Raw genomic sequence first — 18,328 nt, 5'->3', positions numbered from 1 at the left:
GAGTTGACGATCCTACCTTCACGGGCGATACACGCTTTATTTAACTTTTCTTAATTTGTATGTAATTAATTTGCGGAATAAACTTAAACAATTTAAAGAACAGATTAAAAAATGTCAAATTGTTTTTCAATTTAAAGAAAAATAGAGCATTTTCTGAAAGGTAAACCAACCAGTTCGGAAGAGCACACAATTTCCTTAAGGGCTTACAAGTGCGTTTACTTTTTTAATTTCATAAAAGAAAATACTTTTTTATGTCTATTTAATTTTCTTCTTTTTTTGAAAATAATAGAACATGTCGAAATTATTTTTTGGAAGCTACAAAGTCATTTGGAATAACACATTACGAGATAAAGCATTTAAAAATTTCTATCGTTCTGTCCGGCCTTTGAGAAATGTCAATTATAATCATTTTTACTCAATTTTCGCACGAACGAAGGATTGTTTTTCCTTTACAAGACGAAATAAGCCAAATATTGTACTTTTTGTATAGAATTTTTTCAGAAGTCCGAATTTCAAATTTTTTCAAATCTATTTTTTCAGGTAGGGGAGGGTGTGGTAAATTCACGAATGTATTACTTTAAAAAATGAAGTTTCTTAGGACGAATAATTCACTGGTAAAAATAAAAGGGTCAAATTGACCCTTTTCAAAAGGATGGATCGTATTTGACCCTTTGAAAGGTTCACTTTTGTATCTCTTGAAATTTAGTATGCACATTTATCACGAATAATCATGTTTTATTGTAAACTTATTACTGATATCATATTTCTCTCATCTGAGCGAACACCAAAGACCACTTTTTCATTGTTTTTTTATTCGTTTATTCCGGAATTAAATAGATGTCAAAACCGTGACCCTTTCGAAGGGTTCCTGGTGACCCTTTCAAAGAGTCAAATATGATCCATCCTTTGGAAAAGGGTCAATTTGACCCTTTTATTTTTACCAGTGTTTAGGAACTCTCCTGTATTTTCAGATATTTCAGATAGTCAATACTCAAGAGAAACTAGCGAAACAGTTAATTTAAATATGGTTCATATTCGTTTAGCAAACTAATTCAGAACATTCAGATGCGTGGAACTGTCCCACCCTCCCCTACGAGCTTTACTCACCTGTTAACAAAAAAATACTTGAGTTTTTGACTTCAAATGAATCTGTGTATTATTATGAGTATAATCCCATCCGAGCTGTTTCACATATCACATGAGATTGAAAATGCAAATCATTGATTCTCTTTACTTAATGATATTATTACAGTCCATATTTGACATGTTTTATAAAATTCATTGTCACTTTGTAAAGAGTACGGCCTATTCGACACATGTCAACCCTGCCAACGGCTGTATTCCACCAATTCAAAATCCTTTATTCCTCTGACACGCCCAACACGTACCATCCCAAGGCGGGTGCCGAAAATGCTGAAGATTGTTATATGGTGCTCTTGTTGCTTATGGCACTTAAGATCAGTGAGTGAGCATCAGTCGCCGTGGACAGTTCACTCTCAGGGAGTTGAAATAAGGGTAGAAGCCTCAGTTTCCCATTTTCCCTCTATAAGTTTTTAATTTTATTTAGATGAACCCCACCAGGGTTTACAAAAGAATTTACAGAAATCTCAAATATGTGACTTCTGACTATGCCACATGGCAATGTCACAGTTACAATACACTTTTTTGAAAAACCGCTCCTGATGATTCGAACTAAATTTGTAATATGGCCAGGGTTGGGCGAATTTTTTACATTTTACATCATTTTTTACATAGTAAAAAAACTTTTAACATGTGCTACATTTTTAACATGTAAAGTTAAAATGTAAAAAATCTAAAATTGATTTATATACATCAAATTTCAAATCTAAATTTTTGTTTTTCACTCAATCAAAGATTTCTTTGTAATCTGTAAAATATTTTGCGACTTTTTGCCGTAAAACTTGTCGTCGAAAATGCATGGTGAAATTTACTGGCAACCCCAGTTCAAATTTTCCTTTGCCTGGTTGAACAAATATAAACCATATAAATGACACATAATTTTTTTAACCTACGTTCAGGGAGTTTTCCAATTGCTCTGTGTTTTCCGTTAATCATTAATATTGTGAAAATCATTCAAATTAAGATTTATTTCTTAATTCTTTACATTTTTTTTGACTTGTTATATACCTTGTCCAAGACATCACATCCCAGAAAATAATGTTTTCATGAAGAGAATCAGTCTCTTCTTGCTAACACTGATTATGTAGTAATGATATTGTTTTCAAATTTTTTTTTTTAATTTTTCACTACAATTACCAGGGAAAATCGGGTACTCCTTCTTAGACTTTGATTTGAGGCCAATTCTTACATGTTCTAGAAACCATCGTCCTTTGTTATTAATCTGTAACTAACGTATTAAACAAAAAATCATCCAAAAATTACGATATTGTATCGATTTTAATAAAATCTGCACAAAATCTGAGTAAAACGATCAAAATTGCGAAACGTTTCGTTCGGAACCTGTGAGGATTTTACATTGAATTTTAACCGTCTTATGCTGAAGCTGTGCGCTTTTTATTTGTAATTTATTGTTTTCGTGTTGAAGCTATGAGTGCACTACATACAAACGAAATTATTTTAAGCGTAAGTTGCGCGCAATTTGAACACAATATTAACCAATTTATGCTGAAGCAGTGCCGGTTATTGTTATATCAAAATCTCATAAAAAATAGTCTATATAATTACTATAAAAAATAATAAAGTTTTTTTTTATTTTAAAAATTGATTGATCAAGTCATGTCATTTGCCAATTACGAATAGTGAAAAAATCATATTTTTATGTCTCATTGCTTTGTTTAGTTTACTAATAATATAAAATTTTATTCTATTTTTCGTTAACGGTCAAAAAGCTTAACATTTTAAGGATTTAATATAGACAACATTCTAAAATATCTATCTGTGAAAAAAGGACGAAGTTCTTTTAATACTAAACCTACCAAGGCCCAGTCAAATTGACCGGTTTAAAATAAACACATACTTAAAACGGTACAATGCCTCTATCAAACTTTATGAATTTCCTGAAATATGCATGTAACATATTTTTCAGCATTCAAATTTTAATTTATTGCTCTTTTACAAAACAAATTTGTTGAGAATCCTACATTATCGCAGTTTGTCACTTGACCGGAAAACGGCCAAAAACAGTCGTTAGGTTTAGTGTTAATTAGAAAAAATTAACATTTTTTACTACAAGCAGTATGTTTTGTATGTACAAAATCGTTAAAAATGTTTCCTTGAAATTTCTCATAAGAAATATCAATATTGGTATTGCTAACAGGAAATGTTCAAAAGATTCAAAAATGCGTAATTTTCCTTTTTTACACTTTACACATTTTTTACATTTTACATATTTTTTACATTTTTACGTATTTTTTACATGTAAAATGTAAAAAATATTTTTTACTATGTAAAAGCACAACCCTGAATATGGCACAAAATTGACCTATTGGTCCATGTTTTTAAAATTCTTGTTCGCCTTTTGAAAATGTGCTTTTGAAATTTGTCAAGATTCTATTAAAGTATTCCTTAAGATTATCTCGTGATGTAATGAAAAGAGAAAACAAAACAATTTTAAGCCCAAAAATACATTTGAAGTTGATCTTCAAATTCGCCTTTCCAAATTATAATATGGGAAAGGGTGTTAAAGATTTTGATTGAATAATAAAAAGTTTTCCATTTTATAAAAAAAATACCAATTCTTATTAAAAGTGGAACAAATAGCTAATTAGCACAAATACAATATTGTTTATTGACGATCTCAGATTACTTAAGCAAATAAAACAAACAAGAAGCAAAGTTCTTGTGAAAACCCTTGACCACTGAAGTCATCAAAAGAGTTCTTGAAAACGGTTTCATATTTTGTAATCTAACAACAGCTGTGGAAATAATAAAAAAAAAACCATCAATCTGTTCATGAGATAAAGCAATTTCCAACAAAGTCTAAAGAGTAAATTAAGTACATTTCAGTGTCACTTTTCCCATTAAAGCCATCCAGTAACTTCCAAGTGGGAGTTTTCTTTGTGATTTTTCTCTCCGGTCTCCCACTTGAGACGTCCACTTTGGACCGGGCACGCGACTTTTGTGCACCCACCGCGAATCACGCGAAGGAAAAACCACGAGAATTGCGGAATAGAAGACGCAAGAGCAGGTCGATGGCTTCCCGAGAGGGTCTCACGGCCCAGGAATGGGGTCAGAAGAGTGATGAATCACATGGTGGTGGTGCATTTTCCCACGTGCGAAGAGACAGAGAAAAAAAAAGCCCGCCACGAAGCCACCAATTACTGGATCTGCGGCGTCCGTCAAGGTTTAGCTCAACTATGTTTTTGCATTCATTGCAAAATTAATATAAAAACCAATTCCCGTATTTTCACGATTAAACACTCATTGGGTGGCTTTTTTCCTGCTTCGAGAAGCCCCCACCTGAGCTTCTGGATAAAAAGTCAGGTGTATTGTGGGGACAAAGTTAGTTGTGCTTGGACTGTTTGGCGGTTAAAATGTGCAGCATTGTACCCTCCCTTTTCGCGGTATTGTCTTGCTTGGCCGTTGGGATTTTTGGCCAGGAGCAGGACTGTCGTCAACCACCTCCATTGAGGATTGTAAGAAACCTCCAGCCATTTAAAACCTCCCCCAATTCATCAAACCAACTCTAAATCTCCTTCATTTTCCTCACCAGAATCCCAGGGAATGCTGCAAACAGCCCAAACTCATCGATGATTCCATCTTTGCCGGTTGCTTTGAGCGGTTTGGCATGAACAATCAAAACTTCCAGTCCCCTCAACGACAATCCTTCCGCCAAGCTCCCTCCCAGAACCAAAGGGCTTTCCGGGGTCCTCCTCCTGGTTTCCCATCCACCTGCATGGCTGAATGTGTCTTCAACAGCGTCAATCTCTCTGTGGATCAACCTGAAAGTGCTGGGGAATTTATCACCAAAGCTCTGGAGAAGAAAGCTCCAGAATGGATTCCTATCTTCACAGAAGGATTCACCTTCTGCACCAAAACTGCCACTGAGAAATTGAGCGCCAATGATCTTGCAGAAAAATTCGACGGATGCAGCCCACTTCCGGGAGCTATCTTGGGATGCTTGCATTCCCATGTTTTTACAAAATGCCCTCAAAATGTGTGGAAAAATGGTGAGTGGACAATTGTGTGCGAAAAAAATGTTAAATGAAGGAAGAAATCCGGAAAATCTTCGAAGATGTTTAAAAGTTATCCCAAGTGCGAAAATTCAAATTCATTTTCGAATATCGAAAATTGAAATTTGCTTTGTTTCAAACAATAATCATTCGAACGCGAAATGTGATGCTCTTGAAGTGCAGCTCTTCACAAAGTTTTGTTTTTTTAAGTTTACATGCATAAAATCGTAAGTGATTTGTGAAATTTCTTTGTGAATTTTGTGGATATCGAATACTGCATTTTGTGGATATCGAATATACCATTTTCGAAATCAATTCAGTTTTAGATCAGGGAAATTTCATGAAATCAAAATTCACATCACTTTCTTTCTCACGCGTTTTGCATATATCTATCTCATTCTTTCGCGCTCGAAAATAGATTGAACTAAGTTTAAATTGGTCTGATGCTTAAATGAAGAAGAAGAGTCCGAAAGTGTGGGATCTGTGGGATAGACATATGCAAAACATTTGAGAAAAAAAGATGTGTGAATTTCGATTACATGAAATTTTCCTGATCTAAAAGGTATGCCGGAGCCATAAAAATTAATTGCAAAGGATCTGTTATTGATAAAAATATTGAAAAAAAAACTAATTTCAGAATTTAGATTTTTTTAATTCTAAACATTTTTAAAAAATAGTGAAATCAAAAAGAAAACTTTTTTGTTATTTGTGAGAGCATAAAATGGTTTTGTAGGACGATTTTCAAACATTTAAAATCAAATTTCTTTAATAAGAAGTGAAAAAATATTAATAGACGGTTAAAAAAAAAACAAGATTTCAGTTTATATTAAAAACATAGGTGTATATAACCTAAAACTTATACGAAATATTGAAGATGAAATATCAAAGACGAAATTTTAAAAACGAAATATTAATGACAAAATGCAGAAGACGGAAATATTGATGACGAAATATTCAAGACGAAATATTCAAGACGAAATACCCAAGACGAAATATTATAGACGAAATATTCAAGACGAAATATCGAAGACGAAATATTCAAAACTAAATATTGAAGACGAAATATTCAGGACGAAATATCAAACACGAAATATTCAAGACGAAATATCGGAGATTAAATATTGAAGACGAAATATCGAAGACGAAATATCGACGACGAAATATCGAAGACGAAATATTGAAGACGAAATATCAAACACGAAATATTCAAGACGAAATATTCAAGACGAAATATTGAAGACGAAATATTCAAGATGAAATATCGAGAACGAAAAATCGAAGACAAAATAACGAAGACGAAATATTAAAGACAAAATATTCAGGACGAAATACCAAACACGAAATATTGAAGACGAAATATCGGAGATTAAATATTGAAGACGAAATATCGAAGACGAAATATCGACGACGAAATATCGAAGACGAAATATCGAAGACGAAATATCGAAGACGAAATATCGACGACGAAATATCGAAGACGTAATATTGAAGACGAAATATTCAGGACGAAATATCAAACACGAAATATTCAAAACGAAATATTCATTCATTCATTTTCAACCGCTTATCCCTATTGGGGTCGCGGGCCCATGACATCCAATCTAGCAGCCCACGCCTGTCGGTCCTCCGCCACTTCAGGAAGATGTTCGAGTTCGATCCCGAGGCGTTCCAAGGCAAGATTCTGAATTTGATTCAGCCACCTTGTCCTAGGTCTGCCTCGAGGCCGAGGTCTCCTCACAATGGCTTGCATAGCTTTTCTGGGGAATCTTTCTTCATTCATGCGTTGAACATGTCCATACCATCGAAGTTGTGATCTCTCAACCCGAAGAAGCAGCTCCTCGACTCTTAGTTCCTCACGAACGGCCACATTCCTCACTCGATCTCTACGAGTGATTCCCTTTACCGCTCGAAGGTACCTCATCTCGGCAGCTTGTACTCGCGATCTTACCCTTTCGGTCATTACCCAAATCTCATGACCATAGGTGAGAATAGGAATGAACACAGCTTTGAAAACCGATAATTTAGCCGATCGACTAAGCTCGACCTTTCTCAACACGCTTCTGCCAAGCTCCCTCATTACTGCAGAAGCCTGACCGATTCGCGACGAGAGTTCTGCCTCCATCCTACCATCACTCGTGAATAACACCCCGAGATACTTGAACTTCTCCACCTGTGTCAATGAGTCTCCACTAACATGTAGAGTGCATTTCACAGATTGTCGGGAAATCACCATTACCTCCGACTTTTTGTCGTTCACCTTCATACCTGTTTCGGCACAAACATTTACAAATCGGTCAAGTGTGCGCTGAAGCTCTTCTTCGGAAGATCCAAAAAGAACCAAATCATCTGCATAGAGGAGATGGCTCACCCTGAAATCCCCAATACGAATCGCATTCCGCCCCCGACTGCGTTCCATAATCTTGTCCATGTATATTATGAACAACAATGGTGATAGAACACACCCTTGACGCAGTCCAACACTCACTTGAAAACCTTCCGACGAAGTATCAAAAACGAAATATCAAAGACAAAATATCCAAGACGAAATATTAAAGACGAAATATATAATAAAATTTGAAAAATCCATGTTCTAATTTATACATTTTGAAATAAACTTTTCGGTTTTCGTGAAAAATATTCTAATATCATTCTACAATTTTCTTTCTTTCCAGTTCCTGGTTGTGATCAACTGAAGAATTTCTTCACAGCATGTCCCATTCCGCCAATGTTCTAACAACTGATCATCCCATCACAGAAATTTCCACTGAGATCCTCCAGTCCACAAAAAGCCCAGTGAAATAGTTATTAACGAAACAAAAAGAATTAACCAATTTTCCCAATGTATTTTCACGAGTGGAAAAAAAGTCTAACAATAAAATCAACCTCTGCGGTTTTATTCACAAATTGTGGTTAAGAGCAAAAAATTTAGTAATTTCCCAAGTACAAATTACACTTCCGCTCCCCAGCTCAATGAAATTTATTGAATTAATTCGTGAGTTTATTTAATTTCGATAAAACATTTCCGTCAAAGTGAGTGTTTTCCTTTTGGGATTTTTGTTGGGTTTCTTTCGTATTTAAATCAGGTTGAAATTGATCCGGGAGATTATCTGGAGAGTGGCTCGCGATGGTGAAAGTTGCTGGATTTGTGATATTTGTGACTGTGATGTGGATTATGGGGGCTCAGGGGGAGGCGGTGGAGTGCGAAATGCCACCGCCTCAAGTGATTAATCCCGGAGATTGCTGCAAACTTCCACAGTTTTTTCCCAATCAAGTGCTGAGGAAGTGCGCGGAGAACTACTCAAGGATTGAGTATCATCCACCGCCCACCACCCCACGAGCGCCACCCCTTCCGGCGCCACTTCTTAAGTCAATTACCGCGATTATTCCTCGAGGATGTGTAAGATTAGTTTTTACAAAGCACTTAATTTTCACAATTAAAATATTTATTCTTGTTTGCTAATCTTTTTTATGAGGAATGACAACAAAATTAAGTTCACTGAGAAAAAAAAGAGGGTGCAATTAACATTTTTTCCTCAGAAATTTAACACTTTTTAGATGTAAAAATATATCAACATTTTTTAATGCTAATTTTACACCTTATTAAGGGTAAAATTAACATGGAAAAGGGTACCTTTAACCCCTAATACACCTAAAAAGGGTAATATTTACACCGATTTTGGATCAATAGGGTAAAATTAACATGAAAAAAGGTCACTTTAACCCCTATAGTACACCTAAAAAGCATAATATTTTCACCGATTTCGGATCAATATTGCAGGGTAAAATCAACATTTCCGGAATGTTATTTCAACTTTTTCGGATTTCTCTCAGTGTTGTGATACCCTTTCCCCTGTGGAGTTTTAAATGGGATAGCTATAAAATAAGGTTTTTTCTCCCAATTTATTTCTACCTAATTTCTTTTTCTCATCGGATCTTAATTCAGCTCCACCAACCTGTTGCGAAGGTTAATTTCATTATGATAAGGGCCCAAAGAGACTCTGGCTAATCCTCAAGAATATTTAGCCTGTAACATTTGACAGTAAAAATTTACTTTTCTTTAATTCCCGCAATTATGTGTGGCCTTCACTGATCCTATCTACCATTTAAGACCGATAAACACCATCCTTAAGTGCTAGAATTAAAAAAACGTTCATGAAAAGTACGGCAAAAAAGTCACCTCCGGAGGGAAAAGTCATTCGTATCTCCGATAATGTGGTTTTCGATATTATTTCGGTTAAAAAATCGCAAATTAAATAAGTTGTTTTCTTAAGTCTAAGTAGTATGGTAGAAAAACCTTAGAAATATAATGTGGCAGGGCAAACAGTTATAGATTGTGCACACATTGGACGTCTGGGTAAGACAATGTAGGGGAAAGTACTCTCCCTTCGAACGTTCATGCCTTCGAATAATGCGAATTTTCTTTAATTTTCCTAAGAGGCTTACTTATAATACTTAATAGAAATGTGTCGGTCTCAAAGGAAAAACAAAAGATAATTCACATTATTCGAAGGCATGAACGTTCAAAGGGAGAGTACATTCCCCTACACTTAAGTCAATTTTTCGAGAGGTCGTTCGAAAATTCCAAGTAGCTATCTCTAACCGTTTAGGTTTAGCCTCTGAGTCTGCCCGAAACCTTTGAGGCTTCCGTGTAGGGGAAAGCTTTCAGGCTTCGCACACAATCTGGCTTTGAACAATTCTTATTTTTTATACTTCTTTTATGAAGTAACGTGATCCGTCTGGATATAATCAGACTTAATTAATAAACAGTTTTAGATAGAGACTTCGGTCTGCAAAGGACCCCCTCTAAAAGGACTATATATTAACATAAAAGACACTTTTAAAGCTTTTAAATGTGCAGTTTTCTTAGTAATATTTAAAAAAAACTATCCCTTGATTTATAGTAGATACAAGTTTTTGTAGTCCACATTTTTTAAAGTTTAAGAAAATTTAATGTTCAATTGTAAGAACTGAAGGTAATAATTTTTGAATTTTAGAAAACATTAGAAAACTTTTTATGCATTTAGAGTAAAATTGGGAAAGGCGGACACTTAGGAAATAGTTAGGGTAAGTGTGCCAAATTCCGGCCAGCTTGCAATTTCGGCCACCTTTTTTGTTCCTCGAATTTCCATGAACTTTTAGATTTTACATACTCTAGAGATTACACAATGCAAGAGAATAACAAAAAATATAGCTTCGACAAACGAGATGACGTGAAAAAGGCATTGGAAGAATTCCCGAAGGGCAAGGAACTATGAGAATGAAGGTGGCCGAAATAGGGCACCAAAGCTATATGTATATTTTTATTCATTTTAAAATATATTAAGAGTGATTTTAGGGTAAATAAAGACGGTAAACTCTTTACAAGGTTGCAAGCGACACTCTTTCAGAAGAAAGAATAAAAAAAATCAATTTGTATTTAAAATATTACATTTCAAACTTGAGACTTTAACGCTTGCATGCAACTATGCCGAAATTTGACACACTTACCCTAACTTTATATACATTTGTGTGCTGAAACCGTCTTTCATAGTCTGGTATTCAGTATGTCCGACTTTCAGCGTTGTCAGTTTATTATCAATGTGCCCGATATTCAGCCCAGTCCGATTTTCAGTGTACTCGATTTTCAGCGCTGTGCGTTTATTATCAATGTGCCCGACATTCAGTTCTGTCCGATTTTCAGTATGTCCGGCTGTCAGCGTTGTACAATTATCAGTATGTCTGACTATTGGAGCTGTCCGATCTTATTATCAATGTGCCCGATATTCAGCGCTGTCTAATTTTCATTGTATTCGACTTTCAACACTGTCTGATTTTTCAGTGTGTCCAACTTTGAGCGATATTCGATTTTCAGTGTGTCCGACTTTCAGTGCTGTACGATTATTAATGTGTCCGATATTCAGTGCTGTCCGATTTTCAATCTGTTCAACTCTCGGAGCTGTACGAATTTCAATGTGTCTGATTTTCAGCGCTGTCCGTTTATTATCAATGTGTCGACATTCAGTTCTGTCCGATTTTCAGTGAGCTCGACTTTCGGCGCTGTTCGATTTTCAGTATGTCCGACTTTCAGTGCTGTCCGGTTTTCAGTAAGCTCGACTTTCGGTGCTGTTCGATCTTCAGTATGTCCGGCTGTCAGCGTTGTCCAATTATCAGTATGTTTGACTATCGGCGCTGTCCGATTTAATTATCAATGTGTCCGATATTCAGCGCTGTCTAATTTTCAGTGTGTCTAATTTTCAGCGCTGTCCGTTTATTATCAATGTGTCCGACATTCAGTTCTGTCCGATTTTCAGTGAACTCGACTTTCGCCGCTGTTCGATTTTCAGTATGTCCGGCTGTCAGCGTTGCCCTGTGTCTGAATATCGGCGTTTTCCGATTTTATTATCAATGTGCCCGATATTCAGCGCTGTCTAATTTTCAGTGTGTTCGACTTTCAACACTGCACTGTCTGATTTTCAGTGTGTATAACATTCAGCGATATTCGATTTTCAGTGTGTCCGGCTTTCAGTGCTGTACGATTATTAATGTGTCCGATATTCAGTGCTGTCCGATTTTCAGTCTATTCAACTTTCGACGCTGTACGAATTTCACTGTGTCTAATATTCAGCGTAACAAGTTCTTGAAGTGACATTAATGTATAAAGATTTTAATAGAAATGTCTAATCGATTATACAGTATCACTCTTTGTTTAAATTTGTAGTAAGCTTAATTTCCATATCTAAATTCAGCTTTCAAAGCTCTATAAAAACGTTCGGTACTAAGAAAAATTTCCCTTTACACGATTGAATAAAATTCATGATTAAAATTATATTTTCCCAGTTCTGTAGTAAAATGTGTCATATTCGAAATTTTGAAAATTTGACAAACTTTTAATTCACCTTTTTCTGTACTTTTCACCGATAAAGCATTGTGCCAAGTTTGTACAATATCCTTTTAAAAATTCATTCAATTCTCAGCCTCTAGAGTACATTTGCGACTTCTCACCAGAAGAGCTTTTTAATTTCTTATTCAGCTGGAAAAGGAAAACTTTGCCAGATATTTTCGAAGAGATGAATAAAATGTTTCTACCATGCGCCTTCAAAGTTTGTCATCAAACTTTTGTTCTCGTGTCACCAAATGAATCAATTTTAAGTCATCAAGTTCAGTTTGGGTGAAAAGTTACCAAAAGAAGAAGAGAAAATGTCTCTAATTTGCTGGGAAAGTATCATGGAGATGGCTTTAAAATTAAATTTGCAAAAAAGTAACTTTAATCAAGTGGAAGAAAATGTTTAAATTTTTCCACAAAATCCCTTGTTTATGAATGGATTTCGGTCCCTCATCGTTTATCTTGAGTAAAGGAGATTTCCTGAGGAAAAATGCTTTAATCTTCTGTGAGAAAATTCCACTGAGCTTCGTATTTATTTGTGAGATATTTCACGAAGAGATTAGAAGTGAAAAGTCCTTAGAGTTTGAGGGAAATCCTCCTGGGAAAACCTCTTAGGGCCCTTCTTGACCCCGAAATCTTGCACCTTGAAGTAAAATAGGTTTATTTATTGCTCGAATTCCATTAAGAGAGCAAAATGATATAAGTAAACTTAATTTACCAATGATTTATTAAAAATGTCGATAAAATATTCACGGTCCATTCGCCTGCTATGGAATGTGGAAGTCAAACGGTTAGAGATAGGGACTTGGGATCTGTAAAAGATCCATACCCATACCGGCCCATACCATTTTTTTTTTTGAAATCCTAAATGTATTTCCAGCCATTTGTTTATGTTTTAGAGACTATTTACTTAGAAATTCTGTCCATACTTTTCAATAACCTTGAATAATTCCTTCCAGGTTTTTTTGAAAGTCAAACATTAAACAGATTTGGAAAGCATGGTTTTGATTAGATTGGGACAAGTTTGGCTTTGTGTAAAAGGCCTTGGATTACAGAATAAATTAGAACTAGTTTCAACCGATTCTATATTACCACATAATTTTTACACAATTTAGTATCAAAAAGTAAATGGTGTGAAAGAAACTTAGCTTAATGGTACTAAGGTAAGTGTACCAAATTTCGGCATAGTTGCATGCAAGCGTCAGAGTCTCAAGTTTGAAATGTTACATTTTTAATACACATTGAATTTTTTATTACTTCTTTTTAAAGAGTGTTACTTGGAACATTGCAGACTGTTTCTATTTATTTTTAATCCATTTTATTATATTTATTCTAAAATACATTTTAAAATAAATAAAAATGTAGACATAGCTTTGGTAGCTTATTTCGGCCACCTTCATTCTCATAGTTCCTTGCTCATCCGGAATTTTTTCAATGTCCTTTTCACATCATCTCGTTTGTCAAAGTGACATTTTAGAGTATGCAAAAACTACAGAGAGATTTACTGACTTTTTGCAGTGTATGCAAAAACTAAAAATGAATGGAAATTTGAGAAACAAAAAATGTGGCCGGAATTGTAAGCCACTTTGAGTGAAATACCGTCCACCTTTCTTTCGTAAGACTCTTTCTCCACTGAGTTTTTACAACGCAATTTAAATTCAAATTATACCTAAAATTTAACGGTCTTTGTGTTAATACATCCAAAAATGAATAAATATTTAATAGCAAAAATGAATTCATTGACTATTCGAAGATTACATACATAATTTTAATTAATTTATTTGCATGGCCGAAATTACACTCAAAGTGGCCGAAATTTGGCATACTTACCCTAATTATGTAAAAGCATTTGAGAACAGTACTATCCTAAGAAGTCATATTGCAGTAGCACCATAATACTTTAACTAATTAGGGCATATCACTTTGAATCTTGAATCATTGAACTTCCAAGTCGAGCATTCAGCAAAGACATTCCGTAATTTTTACCTTTCAGTGTGTCTTTGAGTGTGCTTTCAACGTCTCTGGACTCAATGAGATCGGAGGAGGAATAAACATGATGGACATATCAAATTATTTCATGGATATTGTGAAAGATGAGACAACTTGGAATGAGACGATGATTGACGCTCTTGAATTCTGTGTCAAAGACGCTCGAAGCAAATTGCCCGGATTCATGGCAATTGCCAACATGCCACCAACGCAATCTGGCCAGAAATACTGCAATCCCATGCCCGGATATCTCACAGGATGCATCCATTCCTACCTCTTTCAAGTAAATTCTATCCTCAAAACCCTCTATCACATTAATAGAAAATAACCAACATAATTTATACCTTCAATTTCCTACAGAAATGCCCGGATATCCTCTGGAGAGACTCCAACGAATGCAATGATTTAAGGGAGTACCAGGAAAAATGCCCGCTTCCTTTTGCAGTGAAAGGAACCAAATAGCACTCGAAGAGAAAATAGTAAAAATCTAATAAATTGCCACATAAGGAAATTATAGCTGAGATCGTTCTTTTGATTTTCTCTTTGGGTAAATTGCAGGGGGTTGTTCATAATAAAAAAAAACTTATACCAGTTTCCTTAAGCTTCTTTAGAAAACCAAGACATTTGGTAAATTTGAGGATAGCGCCTTCAGAAGGCTTTGCGAAGTACGAAAAACAGGGACCCATCAAGCCTAATAAAAAGTGAAGCTATTTTTCACTTTTCCTTGTAAAAATTTTGCAGATATTGCACCGCGCCTTAAACAAATTTCCTCGTAGTTCATGTACTATTTCGGCGAGCATTATGAAATATGCATTTTTAGATAGTTTTTAATGCACGATTTCCAAATATATCAGACTGATAAGTCAATTCTCTTTAGGAAAAAACTTGCCAATAGTCTTCAGTGCCTCTAGGAAAAAACGTATAGAAAAATTAAATATCGATAGGCCCCTGACGAAAAGCTAGCTTTTACGAAACTTGAGAAATTAAAAAAAAGAATATTAAAAAAAATGAGGGGCTTTTTAATCCCAGAACCACGTGAGACATTTCCAGAGAGTATATCAAGAGCTTCTGAAACTGACGAAGGCAGTGAGCTTTAAGAATGAATAACCCCCTCGATCAATTAAGTTTTTCTCTCGCAATTTTCGCAGAAAATTCAACAGGTGCACTTGAAGCTTTTCAGTGGTGGCTAGAATTGCTGCAGGTGGTAAAATTTCCTTCGGATTCAGCAGTTTTCAAGGAATGCTCAAATAAAATATTGCAAGAATTAAAATATTCTTCAAAAGAGCTTTTTGGTACATTTTGTTAATAAAAGATATAGTAAAAATTTTTACGACACTAATATTCGGACACTAAGTAAGAGCAAGAAGAAACAGTAAGAGTTTTCGGCTTCTGGTGTTCAATTAATCTACCATTACTAGACGTTCTTAATATACCAAAATAAAAAAAAAATGGTCATTTGGCAGTCCACTATAATTATTAATCGTATTGAGACAATCAATTTGTCTTTGATTATTAATTTTATTACAATATTTTTACGTTAGAAGAATCGACTCATCGTAGGCCGCCCATGACCGCCTCTTCTGCGAAGTGGATGCATCTTCTATGCTCTTGGATCTTGTGGGCAAAGATCATGTGAAACAATGTGAATAAGTTCTCCTTCCGGACTTTCAGTTTATTTGAACCGACCGTGGTTTGACTCACAATTGCAAGACTCGAGACAGAGATCTTACCGCCATAGCTCATGCTTTTGTTAAACGTCATAAGATCAATGGAAGTTTACTCATGAACTGATTAAGATGACTAAATCTTCCAATACGAGGATAAGTCGAAAACGAACGAACGAATTTATTCCTGAACGATTGATTGAAATTGATTGAGGAACGATTTTGTTCCTCAATCAATTTAATTAAAAGTATATTTAATTGAAAGGTCTTGAAATAGGGGTCAGCTTGCGAAGAGGGAGGGGCGGCAGAGGGGCCGCTGCGCCCTACACAATATTCAAGACATTTAACCCTTTAAGGACAATTGGAACACCGGTGTCCCATAAAGAAAATAATTTTTCCTGCCTACCTGGAATTATTTTTTTCTTATGTTTGTACGTAATTGCAAATTAGAAGGTTGAAGGAATTTAGAATATTTTTTGCAAGTTTCCAACTATTTGCTATGTGGTAAATATTTAACCTTAAAAATGACTAATTTTTAAATTCTCATATTGAAAAATGATTTGAATTATGTTTTATACTTCCAATTTTTTTCAAGTCAAACCGTTTTGGAAAAGGAAACTACAATACTTATCCGTAATATTTTTCATTAGACTGGAAATTATTATTCATTGGTATTGCCATAAAAATTAATAATAATAATTACTTAAATTTTTGGGCTATTTTTGTCCCTAACGCTTGTAGGGGTAAAAATGCATCGAATCAGAATCTTTTGGATTTTCCAAAGTCAGATGTAAGACGTTTCATTGATTTTGTATATCAGTTAAATTTTTATTGTTGATTTTCGGACCGTAAAAAGTGTCTCGTCGTTAAAGGGTTAAAAATAAACAAAAAACATAAACTAAAAATAATTCAAGAACACTAAGATTTTAGCTCACCTTATAGACATTTTTCTTTCACTGAAGAAAAGCATTTTTACTGACTCGATATAAGTATGAGATACGCTTGTCGACTTAGCCTTTTATTACTCCGAGAGATATGTTATTCCTAGGAACAAGATCTACAATTGGTAAAAATTTGGTGATCATCTGACATCCGGATAACATGATTTAGGACTTTCTAAAAAGTTCATTCAATCGATGCTTCAATTCCATACGATTCAGAAAGCAATTAATACGAACAGTAATATCTTACTCATCGTATTACTCCACTAGAGTGTACTCTTTCTAACACACGTGATATTCCATTTGAATTTTGCATACTATATACCTCTCTTTCCGGCTTTTCTAAATATTAATATTAATCTTAATTAATAATTAATAAGAGAAAGGTATATAGTATACAAATTTCAAATGGAATATCACGTGTGTCAGAAAGAATACCTTCTAGTGGAGTAATACGATGAGTAAGATATTACTGTTCGTATTAATTGCTTTCTGTATTGTATTACAGGCAATTCGAGCAATTTTCCATGCGTGCCAACTGTGATTCGGTCAGTTTTCGAGCGAAACGCGAGAGAGAGAAGATAGAATACTTGCTATCTTTTTTGGCATTCTCGCAGTTCAGAAAGTATTAATTTTAATATTAAATTAATCTTATATATGACATGGTCATCAAAATCGGTATACTATTAGATTTTCTTTTCTTTTGTAAATTTAAAAATTTTTGACACAAATTTAATTGCAATTCAAAAGAATTTTGAAATTCTGAAAAACATTTTTCATTCAATTTTTGATCATTTTTCTGGCATTTTCTTTATGGCAAAATGTCTTTATTATTATAAATATTCTTATTTATTTAATCACAAAAATAGGATCATCTCTCATATGTCCAGCGCACAATAACTTTTATTTTGTAAACATGTTTTTAACATTTCAATGAAAGTGAAATCTAGATATAGTCATCTCGCTCACTCTCACAGAAAATTTTGAAAACATATTTACAAACAAAAGTTATTGTGCGCTGGGCATTACAACTGTGATAGTTAAGACAAAAAAAACAAAGAACCAAAGAAAAACTAAAGTACCAGTGATAAGCCCAGATAAGCTTATGGTAGCTAAGATTCTTTACAAGTGACCTCGAAATGCGTAATTGAAGATATTTAAATAATTTTTCTAAAGTTCTTTCCGCCAAAATCTCGCATGACTATTCTAATGAAAACATTGTTGTTTAATAAGTTCCTTTAGCATATAATTATTGCAATGGCTCATTACGTGAGACGACAAAATTTTCATATATCTGTTACTCAATTTCTAAAACGATTGCAAAAAAACTCACCTTTTAATAATGTTCAAATACCTTGACTACATTTGAATGTTCCAATACTGGGAAATTTGAGTTTAAATGTGAACTTTTGAATATATTTTAGTGGCTTTATTTTTAGAAAAAATATATCTTCATAAACAAATTGTCAAAAATCCATTGATTTATTCCTCCGCATGAGGGCTCTGATTTCTCCCGCAAGTGGCGCTGGCAACTGTTCTCAATTTTAATTTATCAAGCTTTTAGTTGAAAACATCAGCCAAATTGAACAAAAATTCACGAAAATTCTTCTAACCCATTTTTTATCCATTAAAAATGGATAAAATGGAATAATTCACAAATTTTTGCGTCTTCATTACTTCAATGAATTTCGACCGCATCTAAAACTTTCCTTTGATGAA

The 18,328-nt window shown here is 34.4% G+C and overlaps 2 protein-coding genes across 2 annotated transcripts; both read left to right on the top strand.

Annotated features, from left to right (window-relative positions):
- Positions 1–4,452: 4,452 nt before the first annotated feature.
- On the top strand, positions 4,453–8,035 carry LOC129800693 (general odorant-binding protein 67-like). Its single transcript, XM_055845281.1, has 3 exons — positions 4,453–4,616; positions 4,694–5,150; positions 7,826–8,035. The coding sequence occupies exons 1-3, from the start codon at positions 4,515–4,517 to the stop codon at positions 7,885–7,887; spliced, it is 621 nt and encodes a 206-aa protein (XP_055701256.1). The 5' UTR covers positions 4,453–4,514; the 3' UTR covers positions 7,888–8,035.
- A 242-nt stretch (positions 8,036–8,277) lies between these two features.
- LOC129801116 (general odorant-binding protein 66-like) lies at positions 8,278–14,497 on the top strand. Its single transcript, XM_055845880.1, has 3 exons — positions 8,278–8,550; positions 14,009–14,287; positions 14,365–14,497. Exons 1-3 carry the CDS (start codon positions 8,278–8,280, stop codon positions 14,464–14,466), a joined length of 654 nt encoding a protein of 217 aa, XP_055701855.1. The 3' UTR covers positions 14,467–14,497.
- The last annotated feature ends 3,831 nt before the right edge of the window (positions 14,498–18,328 follow it).

The sequence above is a fragment of the Phlebotomus papatasi genome, chromosome 2 (assembly GCF_024763615.1).
Source record: "Phlebotomus papatasi isolate M1 chromosome 2, Ppap_2.1, whole genome shotgun sequence".
Taxonomy (NCBI): domain Eukaryota; kingdom Metazoa; phylum Arthropoda; class Insecta; order Diptera; family Psychodidae; genus Phlebotomus; species Phlebotomus papatasi.
Note: the sequence above shows the minus strand (reverse complement) of the source record. Positions and strands in the feature narration are given on the sequence as shown.

Excerpts from the sequence above, each read along its gene's own strand:
- LOC129801116 (XM_055845880.1), top strand. The coding sequence starts at position 8,278 with ATGGTGAAAGTTGCTGGATTTGTGATATTTGTGACTGTGATGTGGATT. Across the intron at positions 8,551-14,008 it reads CGATTATTCCTCGAGGATGT|TGTGTCTTTGAGTGTGCTTT; the intron begins GTAAGATTAGTT and ends TTTACCTTTCAG. Across the intron at positions 14,288-14,364 it reads TCCATTCCTACCTCTTTCAA|AAATGCCCGGATATCCTCTG; the intron begins GTAAATTCTATC and ends AATTTCCTACAG.
- LOC129800693 (XM_055845281.1), top strand. The coding sequence starts at position 4,515 with ATGTGCAGCATTGTACCCTCCCTTTTCGCGGTATTGTCTTGCTTGGCC. Across the intron at positions 4,617-4,693 it reads AACCACCTCCATTGAGGATT|AATCCCAGGGAATGCTGCAA; the intron begins GTAAGAAACCTC and ends TTTCCTCACCAG. Across the intron at positions 5,151-7,825 it reads TCAAAATGTGTGGAAAAATG|TTCCTGGTTGTGATCAACTG; the intron begins GTGAGTGGACAA and ends CTTTCTTTCCAG.